The sequence below is a fragment of the Desmodus rotundus genome, chromosome 7 (genome assembly GCF_022682495.2).
Source record: "Desmodus rotundus isolate HL8 chromosome 7, HLdesRot8A.1, whole genome shotgun sequence".
In the NCBI taxonomy this organism is placed as follows: domain Eukaryota; kingdom Metazoa; phylum Chordata; class Mammalia; order Chiroptera; family Phyllostomidae; genus Desmodus; species Desmodus rotundus.
Genome location: NC_071393.1, coordinates 5,796,430 through 5,822,660, shown reverse-complemented (window position 1 = coordinate 5,822,660; position 26,231 = coordinate 5,796,430). Strand labels below are relative to the sequence as shown.

At 44.9% G+C, this 26,231-nt stretch overlaps 1 protein-coding gene across 2 annotated transcripts in view; it reads right to left on the bottom strand.

Annotated features, from left to right (window-relative positions):
* Positions 1-25,651, bottom strand: part of PTPN11 (protein tyrosine phosphatase non-receptor type 11) — a 62,820-nt gene extending 37,169 nt beyond the window's left edge. For both annotated transcript variants that reach the window (XM_045200730.2, XM_024566666.3), the window contains exons 1-6: positions 25,428-25,651; positions 10,532-10,654; positions 5,861-6,055; positions 3,772-3,964; positions 2,574-2,690; positions 1,563-1,676 (exon numbers count right to left, since the gene is read on the bottom strand). In XM_045200730.2, the coding sequence (XP_045056665.1) occupies positions 1,563-1,676; positions 2,574-2,690; positions 3,772-3,964; positions 5,861-6,055; positions 10,532-10,654; positions 25,428-25,441 (756 nt within the window). In that variant the 5' untranslated portion in view covers positions 25,442-25,651. The remainder of the gene's footprint in view (positions 1-1,562; positions 1,677-2,573; positions 2,691-3,771; positions 3,965-5,860; positions 6,056-10,531; positions 10,655-25,427) is intronic.
* Positions 25,652-26,231: the final 580 nt, after the last annotated feature.

Sequence of the window (26,231 nt, the reverse complement as noted above, 5' to 3'; positions counted from 1 at the left end):
GGGGGAGCGAGTGGGCGGAGTTAAAAAACGCTGGCCATCTATCAACACTCGCTGGTGCTCGGTGACAGGTATATTGCTGTGATTACACTGTTCTCTCTCCACTCGTATATACTTGAAATATTACGAAATATACACTTTTGAAAAATGGGGTTTTTTGTTCAGATTTTGATGTAAGGTTCCTAAAATTTCTGTACTTATCCATCTTACCTCATGAGGCTTTATAAACACTAAATGAAATGATTAAAATGACTGTTGAAATGCTGTCTTTTATGATCAAGGCCAGCAGAACAGAATGAAGAAAACAGTGAACTGGCGACTTTAAAATTCTGACTTAGTAAGTTTATCACCACTTTTTCAGTGATGCTTTCTGTCACAGTCTTCCCTCTCTCAACTGGAAGCCCCTCAAAGACAGACACCCGGTCCCCCTTGTTTGCCATGGTGTCCTCAGTGACCAACCCAATGCCTGTATGAAAAAATAAACCCGAGCTCTGGCTGGTGTGGCTCAGTGGAGTGAGCACCGGACTGCGAGGCAAAGGGTTGCCGGTTGGATTCCCAGTCAGGGCACATGCCTGGGTTGCAGGCCAGGTCCCCAGTAGGGGACGCAGGAGGGGCAACCACACACTGATGTTTCTCTCCTCTTTTTCTAACTTAAAAAAAAAAAAGAAAAAATACATAAACTTGAGTTCCAGTTTCTGTTTAGCAATGCTGAGCAGGACTGCGAGTGTTCGGTTCTGTGCCCACCCTCACTGCCGCAATTCAATCAGTATTTGTGGAAAGACAGTTAACTGAACCTCCCCAAGCCTCAGGTTCCTCACCTGTAACACAGAAATAGCGTCTCAGCAAGTTGATCTCACATACTGCGGCTAAAACGGCTTTCTGTGGCCATTCGTTCCACAAATATCTGTAAATTCTAAAGTCCTACAAAGGTATGGAATGAGGGACCCTTTATGGAGTTTCTGCTGTGTGCCAGGCACAGTGACACATGCTAGGGACAACTACAAAGGTAAATATGGCACCATCCCCGTTTCTGTGGAAGTTTTCTGCCACATGGATGGAAAGAGAGCACAAAGTAACAACGTGAACTGGTAAGTGACAGCTGACATGCACATTCCCACTGTGGTTTCAGGACAGAAATCAGTTCACTTAACTTCCCAACGCTGTAACTGCCAACACCCAAATGAAAGCTAACGACACAAGGTATTTCTTTCACTTATTCACTGCAATAAGGCTACAGATTCTTCCCGAAGACCCCAGTCAATGCTGGAAACCTTTCAAAAGAAGTAGATCCTTTTGTCTGTCTGGGTTTCTGTGGGCAAACCATGAGCCAAACGGAGCTACTGGCCCATTGATCTCACAGGAACCTCCAGCTCCTTCCCCCAGAGCATGGTGCCCTTCCATGTCAAAGAAGCCCCCTCGGCCACTTGTCCCATGTCACTCAACGGCCGAATTAGGACACAGGTTCAAGTCTTTCAGATCCAACAGCAAATACAAGACCAACTTCTCATATACTGAAAATAAGACTTAATACCTCATGTTAAAAAAAATTTTTTTTAATAACTTACCTCAAATTCTTCCCAAAAGCCTTGTTTGACTTTGTCTGTGGTCTCAGCTAATTTGCTCAGTTCTCGGACGCGGCTCTCTATTTCAGCAGCATTGATACGAGTCGTGTTGAGGGGCTAATCAAGTTCAGCCATTGGAGTAAAATAAAGAAAGCATTACATAAAAAGTGTTAATGCAAAAAAAAAAAAAAAAAAGTCTAGTTTGGTGCTCACGAAGGCAAGGACAGGAAGTTCACAGGACACAATAATTCCCCAAAACATTTTCAAATGCAGTTTCACTTTCTCTTCTGTTCTGTCAGAAAATAAATCTTTCTCTAATACCCGCACACACTTTACTCTGCTAGTATGAATTCGATCCTTTTTTCTTTTCTTTTTTTCTTTATAAATACACTACAGTATTAGAGGGATAATGTAACTTGCCACTAAGTGATAGGAGTGAACTTTGAAATAGCAAGAACTCCAAAATGAGTAAGTGTGAGCACCAAAGGCGCACCGGCAACGAACACTCGATGCAAACTTGCTTTAAAAACTCTGAAGGCCTTTAGGGATACGGATGGAGAGTCACGGAAATGACGTGATATCTGGAATTCGCTCCCACACACCACAGGAGGAGGGCGGCGAGTGGAGCAATGACTGAAGTCAGGTTTGATGCGGAGATCAAAACTGAAGCTGGCGCCCTGGCTGGTGTGGCTCAGTGGATTGAGTGAACCAAAGGGTCGCCAGTTCGATTCCTGGTTAGGGCACATGCCTGGGTTATGGGCCAGGTCCCCAGTGGGAGGCACGTGAGGGGTAACCACACATTGGTATTTCTCTCCCTCTCTTTCTTCCTCCCCTCCCGTCTCTCTAAAAATAAATAAATAAAATCTTTTTAAAAATTTTTTTAAAAACACTGGACCCGGCTGGTGGGCACCTGAGGTTTGTGATACTATTCTGCTCCTGTGTATCTGGAAAATCCTCTATAAGGATTTTTTCAACTCTATAAGGAGATGGGCTTTAGATTTCTGATGTGCTCACCTGCTTGAGTTGTAGAACCGTGCCCAGCGTCTCCACCATGGGGTTCTTCTTGTAATGCTCCACGAGATCTGTCAAAGAGTCGAACCGTTCTCCTCCACCAACATCATATTTCAGTTCCTTTCAACAAAAAAAAATCACGTTTGTTACCTCGATATTAAATTACCGTTTTCCCAATTGAAGCATAGAGACAATGCCCCGTCCCGGGAAAGGAAGGATCAGACAGCTGTGGCAGCACCAAGGAAGGGACGCAACAAGGATGATGAAAATGCAATGGCTGGCCCACGAGGTCATCGTGAGGTATGAGAAGCAACAAACAAATATCCAGCATCCACTAGGACACAAGAAAGTCTCTCCTTCAGAAGTTGACGAAATAGTTTTAACAAATGAAAACCAGCATTCTTTACTCTCTCCTTATATTGTAGGCTGAGCGACAATACATGAGGCTAATGAATAGAAGGCAAATAACTGTCTGTCTCTGATACACGACCAACCCCAAGGCTGCTGAGGCAGTGCTGAAGCCCAGTGTACATGTCTTTACTCTCATCTCCTGATGAAAGTAATCAACAGACTCCGGGAAATTTTTCTAACAAGATCAGGATAGGCTACTTAAGAGAAAGAACAGGAGAACAGTTAAACTCAGAAAATACAAAACCCTAGAAATAATATATATGGAGATACTTTGATACAATCTTTTGTTTAAAAATAAAACTTTCGGCCCTGAATGGAGCGGCTCAGTGGATTGAGCACCAGACTGTGCAGCAAAGGGTCACTGGTTTGATTCCTAGTCAGGGCACATGCTTGGATTGCAGGCCAGGTCCCCAGTAGGGGGCGTGCGAGGCAACCATACACTGATGTTCCTCTCACTCTCTTCCTCCCTCCCTTCCCCTCTGTCTAAAAATAAATAGTCTTTTTTAAAAATAAAAATAAAATAAAACTTTCAGAATGGCAAAGTAAAGACCACTGCAAATCCACTCTTCCATAAGAGCAGCGAGGACACTGGTGGAAACTGCCATCAACTTGTTCAGAACTCTGAAAATTAAACAAGAAATTGCAACCACCAAGGAGCATTTATTCAAGAAAAGTGACTGAATTTTGGTAAGGACAGCAAGGTGTGGCATTTTTCTTTATTGCTTTGAGAGAGAGAGAAAGAAACAGCAATTTGATCTTTTGCCAGAGCCAAGTTCAAACGAGGCCTTACCTGACAGCGGATCATGACGTGGGTCACTTTGGACTTGCCGTCACTGATCTCCCCCTTGTCGTCCCCGGTCCGGACGGAGAGAACAAAATCTCCGGGGTGGCTCTGGCTCTCGCGGACCAGAAAGCTGCCATGCTTTCCCTTCTCGGTCAGTAACTTCTCCGCTTCTTTCCCAGAGAGGTGTCCATGGAACCACCTACATTTTTCAAAATGCAAATAAACTGGGTTCTGCCATGGGAACCACAACACTTGTCACAAAACTACCCTATACAGTCAGCTCTCCTAAAGACAATTAAAAAACAAGTACATTCCTCAAGAGCTTGGGTGAGAGCGTGGTAAGCCATAACTTGCAGCCCCGGCAGGCAGGAAGAAATGACAAAGATGTCAAGAATGACCATTGAACTTCTTAAATGATCCCCTAGTCATTTGGAGACAAGTGTTCTCCATCTTTCCTATTTCCTTTTATACCTCCCACCTTTTGAAAATATAATTTGATAGCTCTTCATGCCCAACATTAAAAGGACCAACTATTAATCACAGCCATTGAAAGAAATTATAATAGAAAGTTATGGTAAAGACAGAGAATGATTTGAAAGTTTGCTCTGGCATGGGAACGGTATGCGGAAAAGGTCTTCACTATAAATTAATTCAAACATTTCAAATTTTTCCGTATTTCCAACAGCCGCCAAGTCTGCTGTCAACATCTTTGGCCTGTGTGCTGGGTTATCATTTCAAACTTTAATGCATGTAAGACTTGGGGCAGGGGTGAGGGATTTTGCTAAGAATGTGAACTCCCACTGCTCACAAGCAGATACCCATACGCTACTGAACGGGGCCCAGCAATCTGCACTTCCGACCGGGATGCCAGAGTCCTGACAACGGTCACCTGAGGACAGACTCTGAGACACTTCAGAAAAACCTTAACATGGTCGTGTTAATAAAGTGGCTTTTTCCCTCGCGGTCTTGGTGAGAAAACAAGTATTATCAGGGCAGACGGTGCCAATGGCTCATCACTAAAGGAATATACTGTGAGTTATTTTTCATCCACCCGCATCGAAACAGTGTATAGTTTAGAAATAAACTGCAGAGAGTCGGCAGACAGCCGTTCGCTTGAAGCTCCAGGGGTCGCTAAGGAGAGAAATCATCAGCATGTAATAGCGTAGACATGGAGGTGCAAGTTGAAGACAACTACCTGAAGACACAAAATATACAAACCGGATTAAGAGACCCTGCGTTTGTGCTGAGTCAGAGGAGACTGGGAATGCAGAAAGCCCATACAATCAATACAAACTAAGTCAAGCCCCGGCTTACATCAGCTCAGTTCCCACACAGCGGCGTGGGGCAAGAGCTCTGCGAGAATGCAGCTCCTGCTGAGGAAGGTCATTCTCACACAGTAACAGAAAAGAGCTGCTGAAAAATTGGACCCTCGGCTTCTCCACTCCTGAGCTTAAACTGACATCTGTTGGTGGCATTGCTGAATGACTGGGTCGGGAGCTACCACCAGTGACTGCTGCGACTTCAGTGTCGCCATTTCACTTGTTTTCCTCGCGCGGCTCTCAAATACTATGGGCTGAAGTTCACTAATCTTAAAATTACTGCACGTATTAAGAATAGACTCCTAGAATGAGTGTAAGTAACACCGCCTGAAGCTTTTGCAAGAAAAGGGCACTCTGAGGATAATCGGATCCTATTATTCTCACTTTAATAAAACTTGGAAGATTGCAGCTTGGGGTGGAAAAGGCAAAGGGATTAAGGTGTACAAATTGGCGGTTACAAAACAGTCACGGGGATGTGAAGTGCAGCTGAGGGAATCCAGCAAATAATACTGTAATAACAACAGACGGTGCCAGGTGGGTGAGGACTTACCAAGGGGACCACTTCGTAAGTTACATAAATGTCTAGCACACTGTGCTGCACACCTGAAACTAACGTAATACTGAATGCCAACTGTAATTGAAATCTTTTCTCAATTTCTTGAAAAGAGATTGCAGCTCGAGAAACAGGCACAGGCCAAACCCCCCGAACACATTCGAGTCTCTCCTACGGCCCAGGAGAGACACAGAGACTCTGCAGTCACTAAAATGCCACTGACCTTTCAGAGGTAGGGTCTGCACAGTTCAGAGGGTATTTGAGCTCAATAACATCTCCATTCTTCTCCTTCAGTTGCCCGTGGTGCTCCATGTAATACTGAACCAGTTCAGCCAAGGTGGCGAACTTCTCTCCCCCGTACAGGTCGTAGTAGTCCCCAGTGTTCTGGATCTTGATGTGGGTGACAGCTCCATTCCTTCTAAAATAGCCCATCAGAAAGGGGAGGGGTCAAATAGAGCGTTGCACCAGTGAAAAGGGACTTCGAGCTCGTTATCAGATTCTACCCCAAGGCCTGCAGGAGTTTATGCCTTTCCTGTCGGAATGGCAGGGAGTGAGGTAATCACGCAGTGCAACATTCCAACACAAAGGCCTCCGCTTATCAGTTTCTTTCCCTTGTATACCTTCTACTTGAAAAGTCTGAACTGTCGCACTGTGTATTTTAAGTGGGAACGATTTTCCTGATCATTAATCAAGACACATATATCTACCACGTAATCCGGGAAATCCACTCCTGAGCATCTTGCCCAAAAGAAATGAAACTGTGCGGCTTCCAAACGGCTCGTCTAAGACTACTCATTGCAGACTTATTTATGATAGAAACAAACTGAAAACTCAAATATTTATCACCAAAATGGATAAACGAGTAGCTACGTACTCATATAATAGAATACCACACAGAAATATACACACACAAAAAAAACAATATGCATGCAACAATGCAGATGTATCTCCAAAACATTGTCAAAGAAAGAAGCCAGACACAAAATAATATATACTGTATGGCTTCATTTACATGAAATTATAAAATAAGCAAAACTAGCCTATGGGGATAGAAATGAGTGGTGGCCTCTCTGAGGGAGGGAGATGAGGAAGGGGGCACAAAGGGACTTTTTCTATGGGGATAGAAAACCTCTCTATTTTGAAGGGGGTGCTGGTTACATGAATAGACACGTTTGTCAAAATTCATCTCACCCTATACTTAAGATACTCTGTGTCATTGTATCTTAAAAGTCATTTTGAAGACATATAACTGACAGTTTCCAGCATGAGGTGGCTGATACATTATCTCAGTGAGCTGACATGACATTGGCCAGAAGCTTCTCTCCCTTGGTACTTCCGTTTGCCTAGGCAGTCTATGGCTGTCTGAACTACTAAGCACATCTCGAGCCCACCCATCATCGCCCAGGTGGACCCGCATTTATTTCTAGTCTGACCCAGGAGCATTATTGATCAAGCCTCTGGACAATAAAAACACAATTCTCCCAAAGAAAAAGGAAAATGGGAACTAAGGGAAATAAGAAAATTTGTCCCACAATCTTAATAAAAACATCTACTTCTACTTTTTGGTGACTACCTTTTCCAAAGGGTAAAAAGGCATTTCAGGTCATCCTCCTCCAGCTACACCTGACTTCATTTTAACACCTGAGCTTTCGATTCCCAGCCTTTAGTTAATGCCATAACCCAAGACATTCCCGCATGGACCAGACCCACATACAGCAACACAGGAGGGTCTCGGAGACGCGATGCTGCATGAAAGAAGTACAGTGCAGAATGACATGCCTAGCACGCACCATTACGAAAATTTATGAACACACACTACGTACTAAATACTACTCAGGATACAGACACCCCCAGACTTTCTGTTTCTATTACAAGTATTATTTACATATTGTATTATAAATGTATGTACTTTCCTATGAACTAGACTGAAACTCTCCACACGAGCTGCCTCTGGGCGTGACGGGATCAAGGGTGGTGAGTAAAGGGAAGTTTGGCTTTACTTCATAATTTGAAGGAAAAAACGACTGGTCATAAATACAACATGGGTGAGTGCACATACTTTTTTTATATTTCTGTGTTTTTTCCCTCAAAACTAAAAAGGGAGGATCTTCTGTGATTAACTGAACCCGAGGCAACAACACCATCGATTTTTCAGCATGGGGCCTAACAGAAAGGTTAGACTGCCTGCAGAAAACCAGAGTGACGGACACGACTGTGCAAGTGCGCACGCGTGCACAGACACCGCGGCACACGCACACGTGTGCTACGGAGTCTGTAACACACCCCAAACGTACACGGAAACACAAAAGTGAGACTGGGTAGTGCTGCCGAGTTGTTCAAAGGACTGGTTCCAAGACCGTTCACAAAAAAGATAAACAAGTGGATTGAAGTTTCGTAAGTTTAAAGCTGTTCAGCTTCAATCGTAAGAGAAATGAAAATTAAAGCGCTGAGAGAGCATTTCTCACCTATCATGCTGGCGAAAATGAAAAACTGGACCACACTCATCCAGCGACGCTGTGGAAACACAGGCCCTTCCACGCACTGCCGGTGGGAGGGGAGCTTGGGAAAGCGCTGCTAGTAACTTCATAACCCCCAGAAAATGAAGTCCTGTACCCCTGAATACAGTACTGATTACACACCCTTAATGGGATATGTTCTAAGGCCAAAAAGACTCCCAAGAAGTCATGATCTTCACTTAATGGGTTTGAAATTAGCAGTGACGGTGGTACGGCCATTCTCAATCTGTTTTTGTATTGCAGGAGTGGGCGAACGAGGTCAGGACTGACGCTGTGGTTGAACAGGGTCCTCACTCCAGAAGAGGAACACAAACATGGAATGGGAAAAGGGGAGGGAGCTGGGCTGAACTGGAACTACCAGTATGAAGACTCGGTTTTAAATATGTAAATATTTATTTCCCCAGTTCTGTCTACTCTAAGGGCCCCAGACAATGGCCCCCGGGAGCACAAACACCAACAGATGGAGCAAACATATTATGTGCTTCCTGATGGGAAGTAACGGGATGGTTTTGAAAGCCTTCATTAAAATAATAAGGGAAATGTGAGTATGGACTGTATACGAGATAATATTCCCGAATCAACATTTAAGTTTCTCATATACAATAATGATATTGCATTCCTAGGATATGATATGCACACTTAAGTATTTAGAGGTGAAAATCAATGGCCTGATATGTACAAACTTATTTTCAAAAAGTTCAGGGGTGGGGGGGGAGGTTGGGAAATGTGTGTAATACACACAAACACACACTCACAGACAGAGCAGATATGGCAAAATGTTAACAGGTGCAGGGAAAGTAGTTGTTCACTGTTTCACCTATGAACTTTTCTACAGGTCTTTGTATTGTCAAATTTCTCACAATAAAAAGTGAAGAGAAAAGGCCCCAGTAATTCTGTAGTCTTGGGTCTACGCCTTTCTAGCCGTGAGACTGGCTTAGCAGCTTAACCTCTGTGCCTCAGCTTACTTACCTGCAAGATAAGGTAACGGTGGTACTTACTCATAGGTTGTTGGGAGAATTACATAAAACAATGAGTGGAGAGTGCACAGCACAACAGCCTGGAATATGTCCTCAGTAATGTTTGCTATCATCATCATCATCAGCATCGCCATCACATAATCTCCATCCAAACCCTTCTAGAGCAAATGTCACTTTGGGTCAGATGTCTATGCTGGGATAAGCCCAGAAGACTTATGAAGGCTTCCACCCATTCCGTATCATATTGTAAAAGGGAAGTAAAAGCCAATGACAGAGGTTCCTTAAGAAACTAATCTACACCAAAAAGGGATTTCCCAAGTCCCAAAGGAACCCTAAATGAATCCTCAAGAGCGCATCTTTATTTTAAAATAATAATAAAAGCAAGTTCATAGAGCGTTTCAGTTTCAACTCCTGGAATGAGCTCAAGGAGGGAGAATAAGTATTTAAGAGAAAGTCAATTTCTACAAAAATTCTCCTACACCTACTCAAAGAGACATGGAACAGGATGTTGGCCACGCTGTTCAAAAAAATTTTAAACAAACTAAAAGCAATCCAACGCCCAACAATAAGGGGCTGGATAAAACTGTGATGTGTTCACACCATGCAAACATTATAGAGCCATTAGAATGAAGAGTTACACCTATAGATACTGGCATAGAACCTAAAAGCTTTTTAAAGGAAGTTGCAGAATAATACATACATTATGAAGAAGCCATGGACGTGAATTCTAAAAACACGCACTGGCGTGGAACTGTTCGCACACAGTACAAACGCGGTTCAAGTACAAAAGCATGGTCAGGAAGCGCACATGCCGACCTCGGAGCGCGGTTTCCTCTGGGGGGAGAGGGAGGGGACTGGGGCTGGGCAGGGGAACACATGGGACCACAACTTCCTCAGTGACGTTTTATTTCTTAAAAAAACACAAATGATCTGAAGAAACTCTTCGGGAGTATTTTTCCCACTAAGAGATGAATGGAAAGGAAGGCAAAACGTAGGGAGCCAGGCTCAGGACGAGTGGACTCAGGCAGGGGTGGCTCAGGAGCTGATTATAGTCAGCTCCAACTCATCCTCGGGGGTCAGCCTCGCGGGGGACAAGAAATGCCCACCACCAACCCCCTCCTGGTGAATCCCCCAGCCTCTCACTCCCGGGGGGCTGAGCCTGAGCCCCACGCATGCTCGACCCAGGTCCGGGCTGTGGGCCAGGTCTCACCACAGGGCGGCAGGCAGGCCTCCCAACCCTCGGCAAGGGCAGCAAGGGGTCTAGGTGTGGTTTGTTTCATTTTTTGTCCTTTACTGAGCTTATTGGGATGACACTGGTTAACAAAACCATACAGGTTTCAAGTGTGGTTTTCACATTTCCTACCTGGAAAACACTCTGGGAGTCTTTTTCTTCCCACTTACCTAACGGAAAGCGTGAAGTCTCCAGGGTTACTTTTACTGGGCCTTGCCAAAAAACTGCCATCAACTCCTCTTGTCAACAGTAGGTTTTCGGCCTCCACGCCAGTGATATTTGGATGAAACCATCTTGACAGAGAGCGAGAAAAGGAGAGGAATGGACAATGAAGGGCTCGGTCAGCACTACCTGCCACACTACCACAGCTGAAATGCCGGAGTAGGGTGGCTAATAAAAATGCAAATCAAACCTTCCCTGACCCTTCCCCCTCTTCTCCTGGTCACTGCTCCCCCCCACCCTACCCCCCCGCTCCAGTGGGCACCTGGGCTCCCGCTAGCACAGTAGGTAGGGCTGGGCACATGGGTGTTAAGCCAGTCTCTTGGCAGACCAAGCCCAAAACGCTAGTCCACATGGTCAGGAGACTGAACGTGCGGAGTGGGAGCAAACAGAAAGTGAATAAATAATCTACTTAATATATAAGTAAACACAGTGAAGATCACGGGAGCCAGGTTTCTCGCTGTTGGAAAGAGAGACTCAAAAATGGAAAGAGAGGAAGCCAGAATAAATCCGATGCTGTTACACTGGAACTATCGACGCACAGTTTAGAATTTAACATATATATGGAGACAGATGCATAAAGAAATAGAGGTGTGTCTGTGTACATGTATGTATACACACAACATACATGCATATTTTACTAGCTCTCTCTTCTGAAAGAGCCTGGAAGCAATGACTCCCCAGTAGCAATCAGCACACCCAGCGCCTGTATGCTGGTTTCCAAACACTGTTCTCCAATAAAAGGAACTGGGCTCCTTGGAGACACGGGATTCCAGAGCTGGGGCAGTAACAGTAAAGTGAGCCTGAAACAGCTTATTGTGCCAGAGTAAGAAAGGGCTCCGTTGAGGACACGTCAAAATGATGATACAGGAGCAGGCTTGAAGGTCCTCCCTCCTGCTGGCCGAGTCAGAGACAATCTGTACCTCAAAATAATTCATGATATTAATAGATTATAAGTCACTGAATGAAATAGGAAACCAAGAGTCCACACAGGTATTAATTTTTAAAAACTAATTAAAGTTCATCAAAAAATCTATCATGGAATGACCACATGACCCAGAGATTCCAATTCTGGGTATACACCCCCAGAGAACTGAAAGCAGGGACTCAAATATGTATTTGCACACTCACGTTTATGGCGGTATTATTCGTAACAGCTAAGAGGTAGGAGCAACCCCAGTGTCCACTGACAGGCGAGCGAATAAACAGAATGTGACTGTACACGTCAACGGGATCTTATTCAGCCTCGAAAGGAAGGACATTCTGTCACATGCTACGACATGGATGAACCTTGAAGGTGCGATGCTGAGTGAGACACAGCAGTCACAGGAGGACGAGTACTCTACGATTCCACGTCACACGAGGTGCCTAGAGCAGTCAAACTCGCTGAGACGGAAGACGGAGTGGCCGTTGCCGGGGGTGGGGGTAAGGGGCACTGGGGGCTGGCGTTCAATGGAGACGGAGCTTCAGTTTGGGAAGATGAGAAAGTTCTGGAGACAGAGGGTGGTGACGGTCACACTACAGTGTGGATGTACTTACTGTCACAGAACCGTACACTTAAAAATGGTTAATCATGTTATACTATGTATATTTAACCACAATGAAAACATACACGCGGAGAAAGGGAAAGCTCTTTGCAACAGAGTCACAAAGAATCACATATAACAAATATAGAAGGAATAATAGAAAATTACATTCTGGCAACCATCATACCAATGGTTCAGGCAAGAATCATCAGCGGGTGTTAAAACTACTGGTGAACATTTCAGGAGGGACAGAATAGGAACTGCAATCCCCACAAAATGCTTACTGATTACATGTTAACTAAGAAGTGAGAGAGCCCCAGTTGGCTGGTATGGTTCAGTGGGTTGAGCATTGGCCTGCGATCCGAAGGGTCATCAGTTCAATTCCTGGTCAGGGCACATGCCTGAGTTGCAGGCCAGGTCCCCAGTTGGGGGTGTACAAGGGGCAACCAATCGATGTTTCCCTCCCTCTCTTACAAGTCAAATACACTAAAGAACTTTGCGGTAGAGAATTTGATACATGCCATCTTAATCACCTGGTAAAATTACCATCGCCAGTTATGACACCATGTGCCTGCTGACACCATGCAGAGAACTGGGTGTCATTTCTGTGACATTCCTCCCCCATATGCATTACCTAATCTAACTGTGAGGAACATCACACAAGCCCTAAGTGCGTGACATTCTTGTAACTGGCACTACTCTTCGAAACTGTGAAAGCCGTGGGAGAAGGGGCGGGGGTGTCAAACAACTCTCCAGATCACAGGCCAGTATCCACACACAAGGCATGGTTCCTCCTGGACCACACCACGGGGGAGAGGGAAGGGAGACAAAGGGAGAAGGAGGGTTTTGTTGCTGTTTGTTTTGTCTTTGGCTCTAAAGGACGTTACAGGAACAACGTGGAAGGGGGACAGGAATTGGGTGAGAGCACTGCTATCACATCCATTTCCCTGGTTTTGATGAGTGTCCTGTGACTCTGCGTTGAGTGTCCTTGTTGTTAGGACATACACACGGAACAATGCCGCGGCAATGACACATCAAGGCTGCAACTGACTCTCAGAGAGTTCCAAAGGCACCCACGTCATAAAATTCCTCTCTAGTTCCCAGCAAGAATTCCTTCAGGGGCTCCGAAAGTCATCAAGATTTGCGGGAACAGGAACAGTTCCTGAAGTCCAGTTATCCTGGGCCTTTACCAGCTAATTCAATGTTTCCAGGAACATAAGTCAGCATTAAAGGTAGTGTCCTAGTACTGACAATCAGATGAACTTTGAAGAGACTGCTCAACAAATACCAGCCCGATTACAGTGTTTTACAACAGTGAAGGAGAGAGTGCAGGGGTGGACGGCTTGTCCTAAATCGTGCATGAAGGACGGGAGAGTCCTACAGCCTTAGGATTGGGGCTCCGGTCGCACGGGCCTCGGTGCACGTCTGAGCTCTAGCGCTCACTAGCTCTGTGACCTGGGCGGGTCCTTCTCACCTCAGATGCCTCATCTGCAAAGTGGAAATGACAGTTCTTAGGCTCACTGTAAGAATACAGTGAGAATCCATACACTAGGACAGTATTTAGCCATTTTAAAAGGAATGAAGTAATGATAAAGGCTACAGTTTGGATGAAACTCAAAATCTTGCTACATAAAAGCAGCCAGAGACAAGAGGTCACATGTCATGTGAGTCCACTGATGTGAAATGTCCAGAATGAGCAGGTCCAGAGAGACAGAAAGTAGATTAGTGCTCGCTTGGCAGGGGGGAGTCTGGGACAGCAGGTATTGAGTCCGGAGTTTCTTTTATGGTGAAAAAAACACCTTACAATTGTAGTGATCACCACAGTATGTGAATATACCAAAAACCTGTATGTGTTAAATGAATACCACTGACCTGTGTGTGTTAAATGAATGAACTGTATGGTATGTGAATTATATCTCATTAAAGTGGTTTTTAAAAAAAGAATAAACTGGGCCCTGGCTGGGTGGCTCTGTTGATTGGAGCATCATCCCATACACCAAAAGGCTGAAGGTTCAATTCCAAGTCAGGGCACATACCTAGGTTGCGGGTTCAATCCCCAGCTGGGGTGCGTGTAGCAGGCACTGATCGATGTTTCTCTCTCTCCCTCTCTCTCTAAAACCAATGAATATGTCCTCAGGTGAGGATTAAAATATATGTGTGTATATATACATATACATTACCTCGTGGTGTTACAATACAAAGAACACAATACATAATTACAAAATATAAGGGAGTTGATACCAAACCTATTGGTCGTAACAAAAATTGTGAATGACTTTGTTTTCTATGAAAAAAAAACCTGACAATCCATAATGAAGATCAACACTATGATTATTTATGTACCAAGAAACATAGCAATCACCTTTATGAAGCAAAAGGAAGCAAAATTCCCTTGTTCCTAATTCTAATATTCTTATTTTAAAATTAGAATGGTTATATTGTAGCATAAAAAAACCCCTTACGCCTATAATTACTGGGTTAATGAAGTGAATAAAAGGAAAGTTACTCGTATCTCCCTTCTGTGGAAGGTAAAGCGCTGCTGCTGTCTCCCCACGTCCATTATCAGTCGTCATTAAATGAAATACTGCCGGCTCAGCATCACCTTAGCTTCCATCACCGGCCATCCACCCTAGTCCGCTCCCTTACTGTCTGTCGCCACTGGCGTCTCTTCCTTCTTCTTAAAAAACAGTTCTCAAAGAATTCTCAGGTTTTTCCTCGCTCTTCCCACTGGGCTGGCAGCCTCAAGTGCAATGTTTACGACTTCCGCCAAGATCTTTTTATTCGGTTATCCTGATTCTCTTTCTTTTCATTTTTTATATGTGTATTGATTTTAGAGAGAGAGGAAAGAAACAGAAACATCGATGTGAGAGAGAAACATCAATTGGCTGCCTCCCATACACGCCCTGACCGGATACTCAACCCGCAACCCAGGCACGTGCCCTGACCGGGAATCGAACTGGCGACTTTTTGGTTTGCAGGACAACACCCAACCCACTGAGCCACACTGATCAGGGCTGAAGATCTTTCTATATCAATACACTCTTTTTAATAGTTACACAATATTCCATGGCATGAATATATCATCCATAATTTAATCCTCATTCTAGGACATCGGTACTATTTCCAGGTTTTTGTTATTTATAAATAGCACAGGAGAACACATCCTTACAATCATCTTTACACACTTTACAAGTATATTTATAAGTTAAATTTTTAGAAATAAAATTGCTCTGTCAAGACTTTTTTTTTACTGACAAATTTGCCAAACCGCACTTAAAAGAAGATACTAGTTTCAACTTCCACAAATTGAGTGTGAAAGTCCCTGTATTCTCTCACTTTTGCCACTACTACACATATTACCACACTTTTTCATCTTTGTCTGTTCTGCTTCACGGAAAACGGTCCCACTCTAGTTTGCATTTCTGCGTGAGACTAAGCACTTTTTCATGTTTCCAGCCCACTTTTTTTCCCCTTCTCTGTGAGTGGCCCGTTTGGCATTGCTTGTTTTCTAGGGGGCTTTCTTTTCTTACTGATTCATAGGAGCTTCTGATACAGCCATAAAGTGATGCTTCATTATGTGCGTGGCAAGCACCTGTCTTAGGTTCCACAGATGTTAACAGGACCTGCAAGGCACGGCCCTGCTTAACTCTCCTGTTGTGGTGACCTCTCTGTCTTCCTCAAATGTGCCACACGTGGCCTTGGCACTTCCTTTTCTCCACATTCAGATCCCGGCCCCTCAGCCCACCTTCTCAGGGCGCCACAGCTGCCCCTGGGTGATACCAACGTGGGTTCTGATCACATATTTCTACAACTGCCAGGTTACAGGCTGGCCGGGCAGCTCCATGAGGGCAGAGAAACTATCTCTTTCTCCCTAGCGTGCACCTCCACCCCTACCCCAGGAGTCAACACATTATTCCTTAATAAATATTTGTGCCTCCAAGGGAAGGGAGAGGGCAGCCTGGGGGGTAAGCCCTGTTGCGGCTCTCGCCCACACCCACCCAGCTTCCCATCTGACCTGGGGCGTGTCACGGGATGATGCTGCAAGGTCGGGAAGAGGCACAGGTGTCCATGGGCACAGGCTCTCTTCTCAGTTGAAATACCCAGCTCTGGTGTTTCCAAATGCATGGGGAGGCTTTGGAACAAGTTTTTGGCTTTTGCACGGGTACCTTAGACATTCTCTTCGGGAATTCTTATTAAAATTACTGTAGGTAGTAGCATGCAGCCCGGAAAAAACCTCCACCTTGGCACCAGCGATCAGGTAAGAACGGACTGAGTTCTGGAAGCAGTTAACTGCTGAAGGTGAGGCTGGGTCAGCACTTGCGCCCGTCAGGCAGGCTGGCCACAGGAGATGAGGCAGGGGGTGGTCTCTTCACCCCGTTATTAAATAAACTATATTATTTGACTTACAACTTATAATTATACCTATCATGTTATTAAGAGTAAACAGAGGTGGGTAGTGTTTACAGGGGAAACTTAGTCACCAGCACTTAACACAAAGGCTGGACAAAGTAAGGGCTTAATAACATTAGCTACCACTGCTGTTATCGCTGTTATTCTTGGAGGAAGACATGCAGGACAGATTCTCCTCCTGCACAATTATGTCATTTTCACACAGGCCGTTTCAACACAGGTGGCACTTACACTGTGCTGTCTTTTCATACATGTCACTTCATGGCTTCGGGGGCTGTCCCTACATTATTTCAAAGAGCATGTAGAATCAGAAATGGAATCAGAAATGGTTCTATTCCATGACCCGTCTACTTGAACTTTGATATACTGTAAACTCTTCTTCCTTAGATTTTTTTTTTCCAAAAAAGCATTTGTAATGATCAAAAACCCTTTCTCAATTATATGTTTAGTATTTGTGTCCAGTCCCTGACAATTCTGTGATTGGCAGTACGCTTGTCACTTAATAAGGAGCAGCTAGAATTCATTCAACCGCTGGGACTGTAGTGAGGGTCCAGAACAACAGGATGAACGGAACTAGTATTATAGTACAGGGCTGGCCTCACCGGTTGTGAACACTTGTAATGCGGGCACTAAGGCCACACATCTCTAAGCCCCACCCCATCCCCCACCTAATGTGAATGCAGACAATAGAGGTTCCTCTACCCAAAAGATCTGTGTAAATGCACCTTATTACCTGAAAGGAGAGGAACAGGCAAATTAGCATGACTCCACCTGAGTTTATCAACAAGGTGATTAACACAGTGTGCCCACACAGGATGAGAGGAAACGTGAACTTGCGGTCCTCCCCACGTACACAGAGGGCACTGATGAATGGCCGTTGAGTGGACGGATTTGTGGGGAGTGAAGAAAAACCAGGGAGGCTAAAAGATCAAAAGGTAGGGCAGGGAGGAAAAGTCACCTGGAGAGGGAGGAGGGGAGAAGAACACCCTCCCCTTACAGGTCCCTAACATCTGCAAACCTGCCGGCCCGACAATCCCTTCTGACCGGCCACACTCTGGGCGTCATCTGTTATTAATAAGGCTCTCAGGTCATAACCTGGCCCAGCTGGGTCCCTCCCAGCTCACAGAGTTGAAAATACACATAACCAGCAGCAGCAGCACCACCACCACTGCCGCCCCTTGTGAAAAAGAGCCTCAAATCAATGCCTAAACAAAATGCCTACAGCACATGAGCCTTGTGCTGAGTGGGCTCGAGGAAACGAGAGACAGAATTCATGCATGCAAGAGTTTATAAACCCCAACTACTTGCCAGGAAATCACACCAGAAATTAAATTCCCTCATTAGTGGATGCAGGTTCTGCAAAGGCTTAGTTCTCTGAAGCTAGGAACTTATTTATTCAAGTGAGTCTTTAAAAAAAATGCTGATGAACCAAAAAGAAAATCAGTGATGCTGAATATTTTGTTTTATCTACGCACCCCCCTCCCCTAGTGATGTCGAGCAGGTCAGTAACTTCAGGAACTTATTCTCAAGGCTGCTATGCCTGCCTAGAAGGGCACTTAAAGTACAGATCTGAAGTCTAATTTCAGATTCTTGCCTAAATATAAAGTGACACTGGGTGTATCTTTCTTACTCGCAGCTCTAGAAAAATCATTACCTTTGGCCTTGGGGAGACAGTTTAGGCTCTGCTACTTTCTGCAGATTATAAGAATTTTCCTCTTTTCTAATTAAAATTTAATATTCTATAGGAAAAGGGTAGGTCATACAGAAGGGGCGGTCAATAGGGACAAGCATTCTACGCAACAGCGGCTAGGAAAAACGTTGTTAGGGCAGCTTTTTAGTGGTAGTGGATAGCCATGGCTTTATAAACCATTAGCTTCTCTGGGAGTTCCATTGGTCAGCATCCCTGCCTGATGGCAAGGCAATAAAAGGGGGGTGCCTCCAAAAATCTTCCCGCAAACGGCTTCCACCCTAGTTCAAGGCCCCCTTTCACTTGTCTGCCCTCAGAGTCCACTCCTGCCTCCCACAATCCTTCCTTCACATCAGCCAGAGGGATGTTTTTAAACAGATCAGGTCATGCTACTCCCCAGATCACATCCTTCTAGGATTTTGCCATGGCTCTTAAAACACAAATCCAACTCCTCTCTGTGGTCCACAGGATAATGAGGACCTTGCCATTCTATGTGTGGCCCAGTCCCCAACCATGTCTCCAGTCTCACGGCTCCTGCATGTGCTCCCTCTGTTCTTCACGCACTCCAAGAAGTCCCCCCACCTCAGCACTTCCACGCTTGCTGTTTCCCAAAACCTGGAACACCCAATGCCTAGCACCGTAATCCTGCAAAAAGTAGTTCTTGAATGAATGGATCCACGCTTCATTCGAGTGGGTGGGTCGGTGGGATGATCAAGACTTTGTATCTAAAGTCCATTATCTTTAAAATAAACATGTTGCACCCTGTCTGGTGTGGCTCTGTGGATTGAGCACCGGCCTGGGAACCAAAAGGTCATCAGTCTGATTCCCACATCAGAGCATGTACCTGGGTTGCAGGCCATGTTCTCAGCTGGGGCACGCGAGAGGCAACCAATCTACGTTTCTCCCTCTCTTTCTCCCTCCCTTCCCCCCTCTAAAAATAAATAAGATCTTAAACGTGTCATGTGTGTGTATATGTGCATGTGTGTACAAACACACATATAGTGTGTGTGTGTGCATATCAGATACAAGTATATGTGTACTCTAGTATATTCTATGTTGATAAATTTCAATTTCAGTTTGGTTACCTTTATCAAACTCATTTGAGGCTAGCATACGAAGTCTGTCTCCCACTCTGAACTCAATGGTTTTTGAAAACATGAACTGTATCTTTCATAATTCGATGTTGCCAGAGACCAGAGACGATAGCACATAAAAGTTTGCTAAATGCATACAACCCTCCACAACTCAGTAATGAACTGGGTTGCATTTTAGGGTGCTTGTATCCATTCCAGGTCTCAAACCCTTGGCTGCAGTCTACAACTCGCACAGAACCCGCCGAACATCAGTGTTCCCGTCGCGGATTCCATGCCACTGAGTCGGCCGGACTCCTGGTGGCCTTATGGATGAGTGATGTCCACAAGATCCTGTCTTCAACAGCCCCTCTTACCTCCTGTAGACTCATGCCTATGGCTTCTGTTACGTTGACAATCCATCTCAAATTTGGTCTTCCTCTTTTCCTGCTGCCTTCTGTTTTCCCAGCATTTCTGGCTTTTCCAAAGAACTCTGCCTTCTCACGATGTGCCCAAAGTAGGACCGCTTTGGCTTTGTCATTTCTGCCTCCAGTGTTGTTTCGGCTTTCATTGGCTCTGGGACCCTCACTTGCTCGTCTTTCTGGCTGCCCAGCATCCCCGGAGCTCTCCTCCAACACCATCTTTCAAATGAATCCATTTCTTTCCTGTCAGCCTTTCCTTTCCTTACTTCTCTTTCCTTCCGTTAGAAAGGCCAGCACTGCCCTAACCAGGCAGCTCAGTTGCTTAGAATGTCATCCCAATATGCCAAGGTCGCAGGTTCAATCCCCAGTCAGGGTGTATACAAGAATCAACCAATGAATGCATAAATGAGTGGAACTCTCCCTGCTTCTTATTTGCTCTCTCTAAACTTAATCAATCAATCAATCAATCAATCGATATAAAAGGTCAGCACTGAATGGCAAGGGCTGCCTGTGTTTCCCAAAGGGAAAGAGGAATAAACACAGTGTCCTCTATTGTTCTGTAAAGTAAATACAAACAGGAGTTGGCTCTGCTTTCCCAGGATCTTGCCCAACTCACTAATAGTCTCCACATTGACCACGTGCAGGGAGGCTAAGTAATCTTAGCATGGTCCTGCACTGAGCAGCTCTGGCCAAAAACCTGAGCTTACCTCGGGACGTGGTATTAATAAAGACATCCCAGTTTCAACTGGGAAGACACAGAACTGTTATTTTTCTGCCAGGCCAGTTTATTTACTCCCATGGGAGATAAACAAACATGGCCACCAGGGAGAGCCTGGGACAAAGTGTACTTGACCTGCGACAGACAGACCAAAAGCCAAGAGTCTCAGAACAAGCCAAATGTTCTGCTCCCCTCAGCCCAAGTCGTTGTCTTTCAGGGGAACAAAAGCAAATGTAAAGGATGTGCCACATGCTGAAGGAAGACGGAAAGTACAGACAAATTTTGTCAGCTGAACAAGCAATCTCGAAATCTAAATTCTGTACCACCATCACTAAATTATCTGGGGAAATGCCACTTACTTTCTCACTGCCTTCTTTTCTGTGCCTATGATGTTGAGGGTTATCAGTCCACTGGATATGCTGACATTTTAATTACTGACTGCAAACAAAATCTAAACCCTAAACACAGGAGTCAAAAATAATTATTTTAATAATTAAGCAAAACAAAACTCAGAATAATACCTGTCATTCAGGAGTTAGCTCATCCGATCATCTCTTCAGCGAGATTGCTCCAAAACCCCTAATCAAAACAAACCACATTCTCCCCATTTCGGGTGTATCTCCCCCCTCCCAGCAGTTATTACTTACTCCCTGGAACTGTATTGTTTACTCGTGTGTGTGTGTCTACCCTCTCTTTCTCTCAGGTGTAAGAATAGCAATCTCTGCCCGTCTTCTTTAGCTTGCCTGGTTGAATAACTACTTGAATGAATGAATACTAAGGTTAAAAAACAAGAATGAAGTTGGAAGACTGACTCTATCTGATATCAAGACTTGTTATAAAGCTGCAATAATCAAGCCCTGGCTGGTGAGGCTCAGTGGACTGAGTGCCGGCCTGCAAACCAAAGGGTCGCAGGTTAGATTCCCAGTCAGGGCATGTGCCTGGATTGTGGGCCAGGTCCCCGATTGGGAGTGTGTGAGAGGCAACCAGTCAATGTATCTATCTGTCATTCATCAATGTTTCTCTCCCTCTCTTTCTCCTTCTCTTCCCATATTTCTAAAAATAAATAAATAAATAAAATCTTTAAAAATATATATATATTTTTTTAAACTTACAATAATCAAGACCATGTGGTATTAGCATAAAGATAGTCAAACAGATCAACGGAACAGAACAGAGTGCAGAAACAGACCCACATATAAGTGGCCAACTAATTTTCAACAAAGGTTCGAGTTCAATAATGATGGACCGTCTTTTCAACAAACGGTGTTGGAACAACTGGACATCCATATGCCAAAAAGAGAACATGTATCCACACCTCATACCATATACAAAAACTCACCCTGGCTGGTGCGGCTCAGTGGATTAAGCACTGGCCTGGGAACCAAAGGGTCACGGGTTCAATTCCCAGTCTAGGGCACATGCTTGGGTTGCAGGCCAGGCCCCCAGTGAGGGTCACACAAGAGGCAACCACACATTGATGTTTCTCTCCCTCTCTTTCTCCCTCCCCTCCACTCTCTAAGAATAAATAAATAAAATCTTTTTTTTTTTACAAAAATTAACTCAAAGTGGATCAGAACCCTAAAACTGGATAACACTTGTAGAAAACATTTGAGACCTTGGGTTAAGCAAAGATTTCTTAAAAATTACAGCAAAAGCATTATCCATTAAAAAAAACATGATACGAGGGATTTCATCCAAATTGAAAGCCTCTTCAAAAGACACTTAAAAAAAGAAAAATGAAAAGCCAGACTAAGAAAATATTTGCAATTCTGATAAAGTTGTATCCAGAATAAAGAAGTCTCAAATCTCAATACTAAGAAAACAAACTTAATAAAAGAGAGGGAAAATATTTCATCAACTAAACAAACACATCACCAAAAAAGATATACAGACAGTAAATAAGCACATGAAGAGATGATCAACATGATTAATCACTAAGGAAAATAAAAATTAAAACTAAAAGTTGGTTGGGCATCGTTCCACAAAGCAAAAGGTCGCCAGTTTGATTCCCGGTTAGGGCACATGCCTGGGTTGTGGACTGTGGAATGGGTCCGGGGTCGGGGTGCGTACAAGAGGCAGCCAATTAACGTTTCTCTCTTGTGTCGATGTGTCTTTCCCTCTCTTTCTCCCTCCCTTCTGCTCACTCTAAAAATAAATGAGTAAAATCTTTTCAAAAAAACTACAATGAAATACCATAACACACCTGCTAAAATTTAGAAACTGATCATACCAACAAGGGCTGCCGAGTATGTGGAAGAACTGGAACTCATCTACACTGCTGGCGGGAATGTACATGGTATAACCACTTTGAAGAAAGAGTTTGGCCGTTTCTGGAGAAGTTAAATGTGCATCTACTGTAAGCTCAAGCCATACCGCTGATAGGCGTCGACTGAAGAGAAAAGACAGCATATGTCCATAGAAACCCCTGTGCATGAACAATCCGAGTAGCTTTACATGTAGCAGCCAAACTCGGGAAACCACCCAAGTGTCCACCAACGGACGGACAGATAAACAACTGGCGGTACATCCCTACAATGGAATAGTATTAAGCAATAAAATTAAGTAATAAAATATTTGATACATACCACAACATGGATAAATCGCAGCATAATTATGTTGGGCGCATGAGAGGCAACCACACATTGATGTTTCTCTCCCCCCCTTTCTCCCTCCCTTCCCCTCTCTCTGAAAATAAATAAAATCTTAAAAAAAAAAAAAGCCCAACATAAAATTCCATTAATTTAACATTCTAGGAAATGCAAACTGAGGTACAGGGACACAGAGCAGAACAGTGGCTGCCGAACAAGGACGGGTTTATAAAGGGCACGAGGAACCATCTCAAGCAGCAATAGGTACCTTGATTATCTTGATTGTGGTGACGGTTTCACAAGTGTATACATATGTCAAAACTTAGCCAAATTATATACTTCAATAGATGCAATTTATTGCATCTGTCATTTATACCTCAATAAAGCTGGTTACAAATAATACAACAGACCTATAATCTGAAAAACAATAATTCCCAATTGCATGTGCTATGTTCATAACCCTCCTTTTTAGGCGGCAGACATTTCTTTTTTATAACAGGTGAGTCAAGGAGGGCTGGAAAAGAGGAGGAATCACTCCATTTCAAACTGTCATCTTTATCACTTGCTGCTCTGGCTATACCCAGACTCTCCTGCTTCTAGACTAACAAGCTGGACAATGTAGTGTCTATTACTACCCTGCCCCTACCCCACCCCCCGCCCCTAGTCTTTTGTCTCCCAAAGAAGCAGATCCTTACTTGTCTGGAAGAGCAGACACAAAGAACAAAAGGTTCAATAACTATTTGACAGATTAAAGAATAGACAACTATTTTACTTAAAAGCTCCCTAGAGAACTACAATATTTGAAGCTCTGCCCTGTTCTGTTGAAATGCGGTTATATACTACCCAGATCTGTAAGCCAACAGACCTAACAAAGTCACGTCCTGAGCTTCCAGTTTTCGTTCCCGGTCCACCGGTGAATAATGTGCAGGTGTATTCAGAGCAGACATTCCTAATATTTGGAAAAGTCTCACATTCACATAACCCCAACAGCTTGAAACTGTCTTTCAAATGTTGAAGACATTGGCCATACCAGAACGAACAAGACTAAACAATGAGTGGTGCATGTGAATAGTATATAGAGTGGCGATTGAAATAGCAGGATCACCATCTGAAAACAATAGGTCGCTCTACTGTTTAACAACAAAATTAAGGCTTAAAAATGATTAGCAATAGCCCTGGCTGGTGTGGCCCAGCACACGGAGTGCCCGCCTCTGAATTGAAAGGTTCCTGGTTTGATTCCTAGTCAGGGCACATGCCTGGGTTTTGGGCCAGGTCCCCGGTTGGGGGCGCGCAAGAGGCAACCAATGGATTTATCTCTCATACATCGATGTTTCTCTCCCTCTCTTTCTCCTCTTCCCCTCTCTCTAAAACATAAATAAATTTAAAAAATCTAAAAATACTTTTTGAATGATTAGCTATAGTTATAAAACAGTAAGAGCAACATGGTGATTAACAGCGGGATTTCTGGCTCCACCACTAACTTCTGAAACTCAGCGTACTCGTCTTTAAAAAGGGGATAATAGCGCCTAGCTCATGGGGTTATACTGAAGATTAAATGTGTTTGGCTTACAGCAACAGCCTAATATTACATATTAGTATTACCCTGAATTTTCAAGGGATCTCATTAATTCATTAATCCTGCTTCTGACTCTTAGGTTCAGATTCTGTCATTTATTAGCATGTTACTTCTAAGCCTCAGTTTCCACACTCGTAAAACGAGGGGTGATTAATGTTACCTGACTTTTAAGGTTGTGGTAAAGGATTAAATAACTAGAGATTCAGCTCCTTTCCCTCTCGTCTCAAAAGCGAAGATCGCAGAGGAAGGAAATACTTCTAATAGCTGTAGATACAGTCAGTTTTTCCATTTCTGGCACGTGAGGCGGGGAAGGGGGTGATGCAAAGACGCAAAGGGGTCAGGGATCCTGAGTGAAGCCCCCAAACGCGCGCGAGAGGCAGGGACCTAGAGCCACTCTACCATCGGGGGCCAGCCCGCGCAACTCCCTCCCCTCCCTTCTGGCGTCCTGGGCCGAGGAGCCTCCCGGAGGGAGCGGGGTTATTTCGGAATCACCATGAGGCAATTCTCATGAGGCAATGGGTCAGGAATGCGGCGCCGAGTCGGGCCCCTGGCGTCCGCGGTTCCCGCAAGGGCTCTACCTGCCCCCAGCCAGATTGGCATCCCCAGAGCTGCGGGAGCCGGAACTCGGGGAGGCAGGAAATGAATGGGGACCCGAGGGGTGGGGGCTTGGTGGGGCCGAGCCCCGGCCCCAGGAGAGCAAGGAGGTTGGGAGGAAGCCTGCCCTCCCGATACCCCGACGGGCGACCGAAGCCCAGCCGGGGTGCCCGCTCCGGGGCAGGGCTGACCGAATGCAGCGGGGGGCCGGCAGAGGCCCGCGCCCGGCCCCTCTGGGCTCCTCTGGGCTCCTCACCTCCGCGATGTCATGTTCCTCCCGCCCTCTGGCTCCGCGACAGACCCGCTCCTTGCTCAGGCTCCGCTAGGCCCGGTCACCATCGGGATGGCCCGAGGGAGGCCCGCTCGGACCCGACTGGGCAGGAGCAGAGCCAGCCGGCTGTGCGCAGACCCCCCTCCAGGCCTGGGGATCTAGGAGACTGTGCAGCCGCCCCCTAAGCCCACTTCGCTCCTCCTCCTTCCCCCGCCCTTCGCCCCCGGCGCTATCATGACGTCACCCTGAGCGACGCCCACCGCCACTTCCTGCTTCAAGTCTTCTGGTACCAAGTGTCTACTGGTATGGCACTTCGGTGGCTCCAAGGAGCCACGCCTCACAGTTTCCAAGGCACCCTTAAGTCCTCCTTTACACCTTGGCTGCAGGGTGGGCACTGTGTGCTTAGTGCTGTACACGCTCAAACGGATCGCTTCTGCTCCATTCCTTCGATGACCGCCAAACCCAATTTCATTCATTTCATTTTACAAACCGTCGCTCCAATTAAGGAGCTGTATAACCTTGGGAAACTTTAATTTCTCGGAGACTCAGTTTCCCTCATTCCTTCATTTCCATCATGTTGTTTTCTTCATAAAATTATTGCCAGGGTTAAATATATAAAATGTTTAGAAGTAGGCCTGGCCTATTTAGTAACTGTTTTGTAACTGTTATATGTATTATTATAATTAAATACCTGTTGAGTGCTTTGTATCTGCTAGACACTGTTTCAGACCATGGGGATACAATAGGGAAATAAAAAGAGAAAATTCCTGTGTTCCCCTGGAAGGAGCT